At 39.4% G+C, this 15,999-nt stretch overlaps 1 protein-coding gene across 5 annotated transcripts in view; it reads left to right on the top strand.

Moving 5' to 3' along the window:
• The window catches only part of CLIP1 (CAP-Gly domain containing linker protein 1), a 113,031-nt gene that overhangs the window by 36,086 nt on the left and 60,946 nt on the right, over window positions 1–15,999 (top strand). For all 5 annotated transcript variants that reach the window (XM_084649466.1, XM_084649470.1, XM_084649468.1 and 2 more), the window contains exons 2-3: window positions 1,875–2,071; window positions 3,783–4,354. In XM_084649466.1, the coding sequence (XP_084505592.1) occupies window positions 1,978–2,071; window positions 3,783–4,354 (666 nt within the window). In that variant the 5' untranslated portion in view covers window positions 1,875–1,977. The remainder of the gene's footprint in view (window positions 1–1,874; window positions 2,072–3,782; window positions 4,355–15,999) is intronic.

Raw genomic sequence — 15,999 nt, 5'->3', positions numbered from 1 at the left:
ACTTTTAGCAACCTCAGAATTTTCTTATTTATGTGCATAACTTAAGCGCCAAACATCAGAGGTGGTAATTACAGCTTGTTAGTAAAGTGTAAATTTTTAGCATAGCTATAAGAACATGGTTTGAATTTGGCACGGCTGACCTTGAAATAGTACAAGAATGCTTCACTTAGTCACAAAGTCTGCAAGGCAGCATGACTGATACTTTTTTTGTTTCATAGTGAATTGATTTTCAGCAGCTCTAGCATGCTGTCCATTAATAATACATGAAGAGTAAAATTTACTTTGGTAGGTAAAAGACATTGATGTTGTCCCTCCTTAGTCTTCAGTGCTGTAGAATGAATTTCGCGTAGCTCACGAAAGCTTATGCTCAAATAAATTTGTTAGTCTCTAAGGTGCCACTAGTACTCCTTTTCTCCTTCATTACTGCTTCAGGATTTATCGTATGCCAAAATTGCAGGCCCGGGTGTTGGTAGTACTTGAACTGGGAGAACTAAAAGCCGCAAGCGTCTGCCCTGTGTACACTAAGATTACTTAGTACAAGACGCTAAGGCTATGGCTACACTACAGAGCTTACAATGGCACAGCTGCACTGATGCAGACATTTTAAGCGGATGGCAGAAGCTCTCCCGCCAACATTATGCTGTCCACATTGGTGATTAGGTCGGTGTAACTTACATCACTTGGGGTGGGGTGGCGGCTTACTCACACCCCTGAGTGACATACCTTATACCGACATAAGCTGTAGTGTGTACATAGCCAAGTAAATAGTAGGGTCAGGACCCACCTTTCAGTTCCTGCTTGTCATGCTCTGAGAAAATAGTTGAACAAGTAGAGTGTGATTTCTACATATCTAAATTTCTTCTAACCTTTTCCCCCAAGCTTTTGTTCAGCTCCCTAGTGCAATTTTAATAGTAATTTGTCATCACTGCCCTGTCAGTGTTTCTTTAACCAAAATGCTATTAACTTAAATGCTGCCTTTGTAAAATTTAGTGTATATCCAAGGTATGTTGACTGTAGAACAGTGTGTAGTTTTAAAGAAGAAAACCAAAACACAGGCTTTAAATTCAAATTATATTTGAAGGAAGCAAATTCTAAAGCTTTTGTAGTCAGGAGAAAAGATGCCTTCCTTCTCTTAGAGCAAAAATCTCATGGCATGTCTCCTTGGGAAACCTATAGCTGGTCTCTGAGTCAGAGCTGCTCTTTATCCCAGCAACCTAATTCCTCTTCCTCCTGACTCTGGTTCCAAAGGATTGGAGCTGGGGCACTGTATTGGGGACTTTTATGATGAGCTAATGGGTCTCATGATTCTAAATGCTGGATTCCAAGAGAACTGAGGTGGGTGTTTACTTGTTAGCTCTCTGAGTCTAACAGACTCTGCTGATCCATCTTAGCTTTTCAGTTCAAATCATTTTAAAAAGCTTTCTGTTTGTCCTAAGTCCCTTACTGACTTGCAGTTAGCTCTCTTGCTAGTCTAAATTTGTTTTCACTGGGCTGTTGCAACACTTTAAAAATACTTGACTTAAAACTGTACGGGGCATAGAATGATTACATCTGTGCTTGGTGGTGTTAGTAATGCTGTTAAGGGCTTTGTTTTTCATTCTTAAAATAGCTCTTTAGTTTAAAGCTCAAGCTGAACACAGCAGTGTTTAATGTCGTGAATTGTCTCAATGCTTTAGCTTCAGACTTGATTTCTTTCAGTAGGAAATAGTCTTCTAAAACGTGGGAAGTGCCTGACTCCCTCTGAGAATATTCGTGTTGTAGTTGTATGGGACTTTTATTGTACTGTACTTTCTGTACAGCAATTTCTTTACAAATTTTTTATTCTGTAGGATTTAAAATGTATTTTATGTTGTCTCTAACGTTTTTATATACAGGCTTAACCCAAAGGCAGAAAACATAGAAGCACATACTGCATCCATGTTTGGGAAAAGATAGTTACTACGGACAAAGGGCATAAACATCGACGACATAAGAAAGATGAGTATGTTAAAACCAAGTGGGCTTAAGGCTCCTACCAAGATCAGCAAGCCTGGAAGTACAGCATTGAAAACATCTGCATCTGTTGCTGCTGGTAATGAAGATTTTAACATCTTAACACTTTTTTCTTAAGTATCCTTTCTTCTAACAAAAACTAATCTGAAGGTTGCGGTTGAATTCTTATATATCTGGTCTAACTGAACTGATGTCTTCAGTACACAGTAAAATCTGAATTTACAAACTGGGCATAATTCTGAGTTCATAAGAAAAATGCATTTTAAAAAACTTAAAGGATTAGTTTATTTCCTTGAATGTTACTGCATTTACCTAGTGATATAATGTTCAAAGACTTGATCGTTCTAAGGAAGAGCATTCTATTTCGGAGTGTGCCGCGCTTCCAGACTTGTGAATTGTGAGCGGATCACTCATAACAAATTAAGGATACCTGGAATGCAGCTGACATGTCATTATGTGGCATATTATTGGTTATGTGAGGTCTGAGGTATGTGCTTGCCAGTATAGCCAACTGCTGTTTATTTGCCCCTCAGTACAGTAATCTCTTAAAGTGATCATGACATAATAAAAGGCTTCAAGCCTTTTTGACAGTAATATACAGTTTTACATTCTAGCTCGTAAATTTAAATTTAGTGCCGTGGTATTGTGTATTATTATTTTTGATCTTTCAGAAAGTTCCAGCTACTGAGTAAAATATGCTGGTACTTTAGAGTCTTAGAAACAAACATTCATTTCTGTATCCATACATATATTGTAAAGTCTTGAGGCCCAAAGCTCTCATCTTCTCAAAGCAGCAATTTTTGCCAAATTGACCATCTAGTCAAGCAGCTCAAAAAATGAAGCTGATGATTATTAAATGTATCCCATTTTTAAATGGTCCAAAGGAGAGTAATGAGCTTATGGTTAAAGCATAGGCCTGGGAGTCAGACTCCATGGATTCTAGGCCTGACTCTATGGACTTCCTGTAGGTTCAAGCTTTTTTTGTACCTCTGTTTCCTCTCCTATCAACTGAGGCTAATACTACCTCAGTGGAGGGTTAGACTTAACTTGCTAAAGAGTAGGAGGACTTGTGGCACCTTAGAGACTAACAAATTTATTTGAGCATAAGCTTTCGTGAGCTACAGCTAAATTCATCGGATCAAATAAATTTGTTAGTCTCTAAGGTGCCACAAGTCCTCCTTTTCTTTTTGCAGATACAGGCTAACACGGCTGCTACTCTGGAACTTGCTGAAGAGTGTAAAGCATCTTGAGATGTTCAAATTAAATTCACAATAGAAATACAGACTGCGATGTTCAAAGGCACCTAAGGAAGTCAGGCATCCAGTTTCTGCGGGAAGTCAGATCTTGGATACCTTGGACAATCCCAGCACCAAAATGCAATTTTCAGTTATCCAGTTCTGATATGTTTATAATGGAACAATTTGGTACATATTCAGAATATGCTTAAGCCCAATTCAGAGTTCTGGGGCAAGCAATTTTTCTTGAAGAGTAAGTAGAACATTTTGTCGTCATAATGGTAAAGGTGGGCAAGTGGATTTTGTGCAGGGCTGGTAAATTTTCATTAAAACATTGCAAGACTGGATCAAAGGCTGTTTAGTTGTTAATTCCTTAAACTGGTTAAGAAAATGTGAGAATACTGCAATCTCAATATAGTAGTAAAAAAATACATGTTTACTTTCTTCCTTCAGAGTTACATACTGGATATTTTTTAATGGAAACAAGCTCATGATGCATACTGGAATATAAATGTGTTTTAACTGATATTGCTTCCTTGTTGTGTTTGGCTCCAGTTCCAGCAGAAAAAGCAGTGTCCAGTGAAAAGCCGTCAAGCACACCCACCTCGGAGGCACATGATGACTTTGTGGATGACTTCAGAGTTGGGGAGCGTGTTTGGGTCAATGGAAACAAACCTGGCTTTATTCAGTTTCTTGGAGAAACGCAGTTTGCTCCAGGACAGTGGGCAGGGATTGTCTTAGATGAACCCATTGGCAAGAATGATGGCTCTGTAGCTGGAGTTCGATATTTCCAGTGTGAACCTTCACGGGGAATATTTACAAGGCCATCAAAGCTGACAAGAAAAGTGCTGGCAGAAGATGAAGCCAATGGTACACAGACAGCTAATGCTTCTAGAGCTACGTCACCAACCTCCACATCAGCTGTTAGTATGGTATCTTCTCCTCCTGCAGCAGCTCCCCCTACAGGAATTCCTCAAAAGACTTCTCCACCAGCAGGCAAGGAACACTCCACTCCTACTCAAATTAGTAATCTTTCAAAAACTGCAAGTGAATCTATATCAAACCTCTCTGAAGCTGGGTCTGTAAAGAAAGGAGAAAGAGAACTCAAAATTGGAGATCGAGTTTTGGTAAGTTTGGGTATGAGTTCATCCCCATATCTCATTTCAATCTAACAACCTATAACTTTTGATATTGTTTAAATCTATTTTTTGTTAATTAGTGTTAAACTATAATCCAGATTCAAATACAAAGGTGGTCCATGGTGGTGGGGTGGGGATGATCACTGCCCACTACTGCATGGAATCAGAACCTGTGTGTCATATGGGCCCTACACTACTAACAGGTATTGAATATTCTCCTTAGCTTGTACAGTGCGGGTCTGTGCTGTTGGAGCAGGAGCACCACAATTCCACCATGCCAGGGATGTATGATTCAGATGGCTGTGCAGTATAGCACAGTGTCAGCTGTAAAGCTGCAGATTTGTTCTATGCCATGGCTTGGGTAATACAGATACTAGTCTCCAGTTTCCATTTTTGATTAATATATATAATTTGCTACTGTTTCTTTTTATGGCCTACTAAATCAATTTCCATCTCGCTTTCATATTGATTTATAATCATACATTAGAGTCCTATGCTGCTGCTGCTGTTACATAATGATGCCACTTATCAACATCCATCTGTAATTTCAGAAATACTGATTTTTAACTGAAATCTTCAAAATTAACATTAATTTCAGTGTTGTTTTCTGAGTTTTGACTACTGGGCTAAGTAAAGCTGCTACAGCTCTCTACTTTAGCTCATCCCATTATGCCAGAGTATCACGAACATATGGTGTAGAATTTCTGCACCCTGTGTGGAGATCTCCGAAATACTAATGCAGAACAGAGGCTGGTTTTGCAGCTTTCATTCTATTGTGCTTTGCCAGCATTCAGTAAAACCCTTAATCATGCTTTAACAAGCTATTTATATTTTCTTCATCTTGCTCTAATTTTAAGCAGTACAATAGTGCTAACTACAAACTGCAGACTTGTCAGAGATTTTCGTCCAATCTTTCTTTTAGTCATTCAGGGCCCAATGTCTGCAGCAAGCTTCTCAACAGTAGAATGCTTAATGGCTCCCATTAGTTATGACAGGCAGCAACAGAAGCAGTCTTTTAAGACCAGCCATCACCTGAGGATTAGCTGTTCTGCCACTGATCTGTGAGTTTAGTTGGATGCCCTTCATAAGCTTCAGAACAGAAAACTTCTGTATCACAGTTGTGATTTTTATTTTTTAAAATAGCTTCAAGTTTTCTTACTTGAAATGACCATTTTAAAGCTTTAAAATGCTGTGTATTGATTTTTGGCCTTAGCTTAGTCCAGTGCAATAGAACCTGGTACCTTTTTTGATAACCTCTTTGATGTGCGTCTGTGTCACAGAAGACTCCTGGAGAAAGATGTTCAGAGTTGTGGAAGTGGTGTTCAGCTGCTGGATGTGAGCACCAAACTTTGGTTGTGGGAAGGCCCCACAGAACTGGAATTATGTTCTTACAGGACATTTTTAAAGGCTTCTAAGCACCAAAGTGGTGGATTTAAAATAAAATTGAATTAATATTTGAAGGGTAAACCCCACCAGACTTACAACCATTTGGGTCTGAACTATTGAGTGTGTCCCTTGTATTAATCACTCTTGGAGCAGGAGGTATAGCTTGCTGTACCTTTTAGTATTTAAAGTATAGCAAATGAAGAGGCATCTTATGTTTAAATTTCCATTAGCTAAGACAGGACAGGAATTTGTATTACTGGCACAATCAGCATGTCTGAACATGCTGTGAAAATCTTGTCAAAAAAATTGCATGGATGTTATTGTTTTGTTTGTGGTGATACAATAAAAGTAATGACTCTGTGATGAAAAGGTGGGTTGACAAACAAGGATACAATTTCTAGGAGATTATTCAGTGTATCAAGTGAATGGTGAGCTACTAGTCCAATTCCCCAAAGTTTAGTAGTGACTAAAAAGGAATTAGGGGTATCTTTATTATCTCATGCATTTTTAAAAAGTGTGTGTGTGTGTGTGTGTGTGTGTGAGAGAGAGAGAGAGAGATCTTTATAAAGAATATCTCTCTGCTAGTCTTAGCTACTTAAACACTGACAATCTAGTTCGTTGGTGCTCTAAGTCATTGCCTGAGGAGCTTGCAGTCTAATTAGACCGATCACACAGTCTGTATTCCTATATGTTTCATCTTGAAATATATGATGGGACGGTGATAGCATTTTGCAGACATAGATTAATATGTTTGCACTTCATGGAGGAGGGTAGGGAGGGAATTTTCAGGGGGAATTTGACAGGAGGGGGGTGGTTGCTAGGCATGCCAGAATAGAAAGGGAGCTCTAAGCATATGGGCAGAATGGAAGAAGGTGCAAAAGAGTAATATGAAGTGAGAGGTGAGGCTTGATTCACTGGCAGAGTGAAGCTGAGGAGCTTTTGTTTTTGCTGTGTTAATAAAAAATTAAAGATCCACCATTTAACCCTCCTTCCCCATCTATCAGCTCTGACTTTATCAGGAGGTTGACTCCTGCCTTCGCTTCTCCAACACTGCCAGCCTTCATTGCCCATTCATTAGTGCAGTGGTTCTCAACCAGGGGTACGCTTACCGCTGTGGGTACGCAGAGGTCTTCCAGGAGGTACATCAACTTATCTAGATATATGCCTGGTTTTACAACAGGCTATGTAAAAAGCATTAGTTAAATCAGTATAAACTAAAATTTCATACAGACAGTGACTTGTTTATACTGTTCTATATACTATGCACTGAAATGTAAAAGTACAATATTTATATTCCAATTGACGTATTTAATTGGTAAAAATGAGAAAGTAAGCAATTTTTCAGTAACAGCGTGCTGTGACACTTTTGTATTTTTGTGTCTCATTTTATAAGCAAGTAATTTTTAAAGTGAGATGAAACTTGGAAGTACGCAAGACAAATCAGACTCCTGAAAAGGGGTACAGTAATCTGGAAAGGTTGAGAGCCACTGACTTAGTCCACTTCTCTCTCAAGGACCTTTCTGACCTCCCCCATGCTGCCCCAATGCAAGGGAGAAAAGCTTCTTATCAAAATGTGCATAGCCACCACTTGTCGTCGTCAAGACTCTCCTCTGCCATTATACATACTGAACACTGCAGTCTGACATTGAGTAGGCAGGTGGCGAGTTGAGACTGCTTCTTGTTATGCTCATTTTACCACTACCTCATCCTTCCTGATCCTTGGTTTGCCTTTCATCTTCCTGTTGTCTTGTCAGACTTGTAGATTGTGAGTTCTCTGTGGTAGTGACTTTCTTTTGTACAGTGCCAAGCACAATGGGACCGTGATCTTTGATTGGGCCCTACAGAGTACTGTAATGCAAATAATTAATAAATTACAACAAAGTACATCATGCTGAGGTAAAATATAGAAGTTAAATAATCAATACATTTTTCTGTTTTTTTTTTTTTTAAATGTGTGTGGGTCTTTTATAGCTGAGCTTCAACATTTGCATCAGTGGTGTGTGTGTGTTGTTTTTAAATCTAACTTCTTGGACTAATCTGTGTTCTATATGCTAGACTCTGCTCTGCTGATGTCATCCCAAACAATACATTTAAATCTCCAATTTGGTTTCTATAGTACAAAAATAAGTAAACTCAGCTGAGGGAAATTCAAAATGGCAATCTTATTTTGTAGAGGTGTGGGTTGCAGCTGATTAGTTAAGATTGCATTCTGAAATGGATTTAAAATGGGGCATACATTTCTGTTTACATGCAGGTGGCCCTTCACTGTGAAATTTGATACTTTTTATGTTCTTTGTATTTTCTATGTAATGTTTATTTGATTTTTTAAAAATACATATTTAATGGACATTGTTTGAAATTGGTCTGTCTGCAATTCATCGTTGGCAGACTGACCTTTTTGTTGACTGATTTTTTAATACACACACACACACACACACACACATTGTTTGAACTGAAAACGTAAGCAGAATCGGTAGCTGACATATAAATGTTCTCTGACATGCACACAACTTTATCCATCAGCTGCTATGCTCATCAATCGGATTTTCTCCTACAGTGGGGAAGGCTTTATATGCAGCTGCTGAGAGATGTTGTATAAGCCATGTCTAAATCATTTACATATTAAATACATGTAAAAACTAATATATATATCACTTTTTGTTGTGACGCAGTTAAGAGCTCTTTCCCCTACAACATACTTAACACGGAAGCAAGAAAATGAAAAGTTTAACCCATTTTCTGATACCTACTGTCTCTTCCTTCATTGCCACTACTACATACCACTGACTCACATCACAACCTTAACTCTGCCCTCTAGCATTACTAGCCTTTCAACACCAGCATTACCAAATTACCCCATCTTAACATTACAACCAACAATGTTGGGAGGGGAAGTTTAGTAAAAGCAGTTAGGCATAAGGAGCATTTGAGGAGACAGTTAAGGTTTTGTCCATGGTCTCTGATGTATGCACTGGTAAAAAATGTGCCTGTGGGTGGAAGACAGTTTTATAAGTTAGTTTCTTCTTCTGTGGTCTTGTTTCAAGTACATTAATTGTTTCACAACAGTTTTTTGTGTATTAGCTTTGGAGTAGAACTTCATAACATTGCATGTTGCTATATTCAGCTCTCCCAAATACTTCTATTAGGATACTAATCTCTGTCCAAAACAAATATAGATCTAGTCATAGAAGTAGCTTCCATCATACATCAGTCATACAGAGAAGGGAGCCCTGAAGGATCTTATCTCAGTGCCTATTAAGAAGGATAGTGATGACGGGAGTGTAAGTGTTTGGGGCACGCACTGGGAGACAGGGCTTGTCAAAGGAAGAGAAATGCTACTGCATCAGTCTGGTAGAATTTTGAGGAGATGGCCTAGCTATGTTGACAGTGCAACCTCACCCGAGACACCTCACATCAAGTTCATGTTGAATAACATAACTGTGGCTTACCTGTATGAACAAGGAGCACAAGAAGCAAAACTCAGAATTGGAAAAGACTGGAGGCTTGCTTTTTCAGTGGGCAGAGAACATCTTGTCCCCACATAAAAGGTTCCACGAATACCCAAACAGACAGCCAATACTTCAGGGCATGCAGAGTCTCAGCCAAGTTGTGTTCTCATGGATAATAAGAGCTGTAGGAAAATCTGTTTGTTTCAGGAGCCAACAGCATTTTTTTCCCTTTTGTTTGAGCGGGGTGGACTCCAGATCATTAACACTAGAAGCAAACATCACAACTGGAAAAATAAGCTATTATAATTCATTTTTTTTCCTTTCTGACACTAATGTTCAGAGTAATTTAGAAATTAAAGGGGGAGACGCCCCATAGTATATCATCCTCTCAGCTCCTTGCTGTCCATGGTTTCTTTAGATGTGCTTGAAATCCTTTTGAGGTCCTGATAAGCCAGGATCTAGGGGAGCGAGACCCAGCAAGTCTGTGGTTAGCTGCCTAGTTGTCTTAAGGAAATTGCAATAATCGTCCAAATTTCTAGCCAGCCAAAGGAAATACAACATACTAGTTTTTGAGTATTTATTAAATACTGGAAAACTAAAGTGATGTTAATAAAAGTTGGTGATTTTGGTATGACTCCTTTTAATTCTGATCTTATTTATTGTACTAGTGTCTAACTTTTCGATAAATAGTTAAGAAACCAAATGGAACCTTTAATTCAGGTAGAACATAACATAATCAAGACAGCATTTTACATCTAAAGTAAATTCCAGAATCTGGATGCGAATTAGCAGTGGTATTCAAAGAGGAAAAAGTAATAACGATAGGTAGCCCATATTTTGGGATTATTGCAAAATAGAAAATAAATCTGAGTATTTGCCTTTTGAAAAGTTAATTAGTGGCACCTTCTGTTTCATTAGACCACAACATCATAATTGTATTGTTGGTACAGCGTAGCTCTTTTTTAAGAGTAGGAAGGCTGTGAAACCAACTGAAAATGAGAGATTATTTGCAGTGGTACTGCAAGTACTTTCTATTTGATCCATAAAATAAGTGATATGGCTGTTACTCTGAAACCTGTTATAAGAGATAGTGTTAGTCTGTATTCGCAAAAAGAAAAGGAGTACTTGTGGCACCTTAGAGACTAACCAATTTATTTGAGCATAAGCTTGAAGTGAGCTATAGTGAGCTATAGCTCACTTCAAGCTTATGCTCAAATAAATTGGTTAGTCTCTAAGGTGCCACAAGTACTCCTTTTCTATCTCTTATGTATTTTTTCCATGAAGGTATCTTATTGTAATAACAATATTAATGAGAAAATAATTTTGGAGATTCCTCTCTTGAGGAATATAGCACTTTCCAGGCGGATAAAATTAATAAAATTGAATTAATATGATCACATTTTTGGAAATAATCCCTCCATCCTTTTCCCAAAAGGTAAATGCAAAACTAGCAATATGGTTTGAGCTGGGTGGGTGTGTTTAGAGGTCTCTCTAAATTCAGATACATCTACTTCACTTTTTCTTACTCTTTCAAAACTCAGAGAAAAATAAGTATCTAAGTCTGGCCTATTCCTGGATGAGTTAGATGCTCTATTCAACAATCTCTTATCAAATTAACCTTCTCAAGGGATTAAAGTTCCTTCATTCATTTAACCAGAGTTACAGCTTTATCATGGTCTAACAAATCTGATGCTTCTGCAGATGAGTGGTAAAGCTGCAACTTGGGCTTGCATCCATATGGTCACAAATCATTACAATCTAGATTTGCAGGCATATGCTGATGTGGCCTTTTTATAAGAGGGTGTTCACCTTGTGTGGACTCAGTGAAATCTGATCTTCTCTCATTTTATCTTATTGCTCACTGTAAATTGCTTGTTGCAAGTTACTTCCTTACAGTGAGATAATGGACATGAATTAATAAGGGAACGTGCTTGCTTGTCAATTTTGTCCCTTGAAATCAGGTGAACCTGTCAGAGAACTATGGGCAACCCTTCCCCCCTCCCCCAGCTTGAGGTCTCTGCCAATCCCGATCCCACATATGATGATCAGTTAGACCCTGAGCAAGATTCAGCCAGCCGAGCACCTGAGAGAGAGAGAGAATACTTGATGCTTCCGCAGAGCTAGTTAGGGATTTATTTATTTTTTTTATTTTATTTTATTTTTAATGAAAACATGGATCTTGCAGACTTCCGATTGTTAAAGATGTGTGGGCAAGGTTCAAAGCTAAATTAATATATGTTTTGGATACTGTTTTGGGGTGAAGGGTATTGTTCTATATCTACTGTATTACCCAAGGGCCAAATTCTGCCATGACATCCACAGCGTAGTTCTCAGATTTGTATCACTGTATAAGCATTGTGCTTTAAATTCATGTGTTTCTAATTTTAAGCTAAATATGTTCCTCTGGACCAGAGTGCCCTATATAAGAGATGGCTTAACTCCCCCCAAAATATTTTTTAGCACATTGCACCGCTAACGCAGATTCTTCTCTTTGGCTGTAGCTTGCTTAACTGCAGTATGAATCCATATTTCCTACTTCTTGGCATTCTATGCTAGTTTAACAACAAAAGGCTTGTTAGAAGAAATAATGGCATGGAAAAAAGTTAACTGCCTTATGTACAGATTGCAAGAACTGAATTTGTAGAGATTAGTGGTTTTGCAATTGTTACATTTTATAACCATACCCCATGTATTTACTAGATTTTAAGTACACGAGATCATTGCAATCAGCAAGTCAGATGACGTTCAGTTGGGAATAAACAAAACTAAACTGGACTTTGCCCATAACCCTGGTGATTGTCTATGTAAAATATCATTGTACTTTTAGTGTTGCCTTTGAACACACATTAGGGCAAGATGTCTTCCTTCTAATCTGCTTAAAGATAGGCCCACGCATTTACTTTGCCTTTTTAATTATTGGCACAGCAAGGTGTTCGGTTGGTTAATTTTAAATTAAATGTGAGACACCAAGATGGAATGACAATTAAGCCATATAAGCAATTAACCTCTTATATGCACCTGTTGATACTTTAAATTTGTTTCTGTATAGAGCCCTAAACTTTTTTTTTGGTGGGGACGGGGGAAGTGGATATTTTTTCTCCAAGGGGTAGAATGTCCAGGGAACAGTCAGAACAATTTGGACTTGGTTTTGCTAGTTTACATATTGGATGGCTCAGACAGCGCTTCTTCTTTGTCTTACATTGGAGCTTTATACTTCTGCAGTGGTAAATTTGTATGAATCTTCTGCACCATGGAATTAGTCCAAGCTTTTTCCAAACAATTTCCTCTTCTGCAATTCTATGGAATGCCTTCAGTTACTGACATTTGGATTCCCATGTAGTTTTACAGGTTGATGAAAGCCACGTTATCAGGAGTTTTTGTTTTGTTTTTTGTTTTTTAAGCAAGCTAAACTATGGGCTCAAGTTCTTTAGCAGATACTTCAGGCAACTAATCAAGCAAAAAGTGCTAGTGTTGTGCCAATATTCAAAAAAGGGCAAGCAGGATGACCTGGTTAACTATAGACCAGTTAGCCTGACATCAATCTGGGCAAAATAATGGAACAGTTGATATGGAATTCAGTTGAAGAAGTCTTAAAGGATAGGAATGTTATTAATGGTGGTCAACATAGTTTTATGAAAGATAGGTCTGGTCAAATCTGATTTTGTTCTCTGATGAGATTACAAGTTTGGTAGATAAAGGTAACGTCATCGATGTTATATATTTAGATTTTTATAAGGTGTTTCACTTTGTACTGTACAACCTTCTGATTAAAATATTATCACAATACAATATCAATAAAGCACATGTTAAATGGATTAAGACTGGCCTAACTGACCTTTCAAAAAATAGTTGTCAATGGAGAATTATCAAATGGGGTGTTTTCTATTGGTGGTTTACAGGGTTGGTACTAGGGCCAATTCTGTTCAACACTTTCAGCAATGATCTGGAAGTAAATACGAAATTACTGCTGATAACATTTGCAGATGATACAAAGATTGACAGAGTGGTTAGTCATGATGACAGGGCAGTCAGAAAGAGAGATCTGGATTGCTCGCCATACCTACAGAATGGGAGAACTGTATCTTGGAAAGCAGTGACCCTGAAAAGGATATTGAAGTCATGGTGGACAAGCTACTGAACATGAGCTCCCAGTGTGATGCTGTGGTAAAAAGGATGAATGTGATCCTTGAATGTAGCCACTGCGGTAGTATACTACCACACTCCACTCCTCCCCCTGTTTAGAAATTCAGAATTATATAAATATGTCTATTTGCATAGTTTGCTTCACTCACACCCACCTGCTTTCTTCAGGAACTTTTTGAAATGAATGCTTCTAAACTAGAGACGAACATCTTTCTTTCCTTAACATCACATTGGGGTAAATTTATGTAGTCTTAGAATTTATGACAAGTTCTGTTTAATCACTATTTTTTCCCCACATTTTCAGTAAAACCCCAGCTGGGTCCCCAAACTGAATTTCCCATCCCACAAAGGCCCGTAGTCTATATTAGCCACATTAGTTCATTACTATTTTATATTATCTATCTTGAATATGTTGAGAATGACGATCAGCTAAAAATATTTGGCAGGTCTTCTCTTCGCTGTTCAATTATTTAGTGACCTGCCTCAGTGTGAATGAAGGTCACAGAGTAGCTGTCTTCATCACATTGTATTGTTGCCCTATTATTCATTTAACTTTTTAAAACTCTTGTACAAGGCATTTGTTTACTTAGTCATTTATGCCCCATTGCGAAATAAGCATGCCTCCAAATACAACAAATCATGTATGCTGCACAGGTTTTTGATATACTTCTCCAGCAATTCCTTTCCCATATTTTAATGGCTGTAGTAAATTGCATTCAATGTTAATATTGGCAAGGAGTATTTTAATAGCAGGATGACTTGCAATTTAGCCATATGACACTAAGGCCTGGTCTATATTTGAAAAGTTTTACCTGTATAGGCATTTTGGTTAGGGGTGTGATTTTTTTTTTTTTTACTGAAATAGTTACACCAGTAAAAGCCACATTGTGGACCCAGTTATACCAGTATAAATTGCACTGGTATAAAAGTGTTTATGCTGGTATAATTACATCCACAGTAGGAGGTTTCTAGCACTTTAACTATACCTGTATAGGTAAAGTGCTGCAACTTATGTGTAGACAAGCCCCTAGGGCTTGTGTATCATCCAGTTGCAACTCAGATTGTCCCACTAAGAAGTAGATTTTTAGAAATCAGTTTTATACAATCGATTGCGTATGTCCACACTAAGAGCATTAAGTTGGCAGAGTGCGTCCTCACTACCATGGCTAGCATCAACTTACGGAGCAGTGCGCTGTGGGTAGCTATCCTACAATTCACGCAGGCTCCGCCAGCCATTGGAATTCTGGGTTAAGCTCCCAATGCCTGATGGGGCAAAAACATGGTTGCAGGTGGTTTTGGGTACATGTCATCAGTTGCCCCTCCCTCCATGAAAGCAACGGCAGGCAATTGTTTCGCGCCTTTTTTCCGTGCAGACACCCTACCATGGCAAGCATTGAGCTCGCTCAGCTCAGCTCACCGTCACCACGGCTGTTGTGTCCTGGGTGCTGCTGTCGGCAGACGTTGTAGTAAGTCTGCTAACCGTCGTCATCCTCCGCTTCAACCTTGCTCTCCTGCAGCTTGAGAGATCCATTCTCATCCTCCTGGGTGCTGCTAACCATCATCATCCACCGCTTCCGCTGCAACTCTGCTCTCCTGCAGATGCCGTACCACGGCAAGCATGGAGCCCGCTCAGCTCACAGTCACCACTGCTGTTGTGAGCATTGTAAACACCTTGCGCATTATCCTGGAGTATATGCAGAACCGGGCTAAAAGACGCCAGCATGAGGAGGATTTTGATGAGGACATGGACACAGAGGTTCCTGAAAGCATGGGCTGTGGATATTGGGACATCATGGCGGCAGTGGGGTTGATACCGTGGAACGCCGATTCTGGGCCAGGAAAACAAGCACAGACTGGTGGGATCTCATAGTGTTGCAGGTATGGGATGATTCACGGTGGCTGCGAAACTTTCGCATGCTTAAGGCCACTTTCCTGGAACTCTGTGAGTTGCTTTCCCCCACCCTGAAGCACAGGAATACCAAGATGAGAACTGCCCTGGCAGTTGAGAAGCGAATGGCAATAGCCCTGTGGAAGATTGCAACGCCTGACTGCTACCAGTCAGTGGGGAATCAATTTGGAGTGGGCAAGTCTACCGTGGGGGCTGCTGTGATCCAAATAGCCAATGCAATCACTGACGTTCAGCTATCAAGGGTAGTGACTCTGGGAAATGCGCAGGTCATAGTGGATGGCTTTGCTGCAATGGGGTTCCTTAACTGTGATGGGGCGATAGACGGAACGCATATCCCCATCTTGGCACTGGACCACCTTGCCAACATAAACTGCAAGGGGTACTTCTCAGTGTGCTGCAAGCACTGGTGGATCACAAGGGATGTTTCACCGACATCAACATAGGATGGCTGGGAAAGGTGCAGTGATGCTCGCATATTTAGGAACTCCAGGCTGTTCGAGCAGCTGCAAGGGACTTACTTCCCAGACCACAAAATTTCCATTGGGGATGCCAATAGATATTCTTGGGGACCCAGCCTACCCCTTGCTCCCATGGCTCATGAAGCCATACACAGGCAGCCTGGACAGTAGTAAGGAGCAGCTCACCTATAGGCTGAGCAAGTGCAGAATGGTGGTAGAATGTGCCTTTGGACGTTTAAAAGCTCGCTGGCACTGTTTGCTGACTAAGTCAGACCTCTGCGCAACCAA

The sequence above is a fragment of the Lepidochelys olivacea genome, assembly GCF_965140295.1.
Source record: "Lepidochelys olivacea isolate rLepOli2 genome assembly, chromosome: 15".
Classification (NCBI taxonomy): domain Eukaryota; kingdom Metazoa; phylum Chordata; order Testudines; family Cheloniidae; genus Lepidochelys; species Lepidochelys olivacea.
This window is presented reverse-complemented; position numbering and strand designations above follow the sequence as displayed.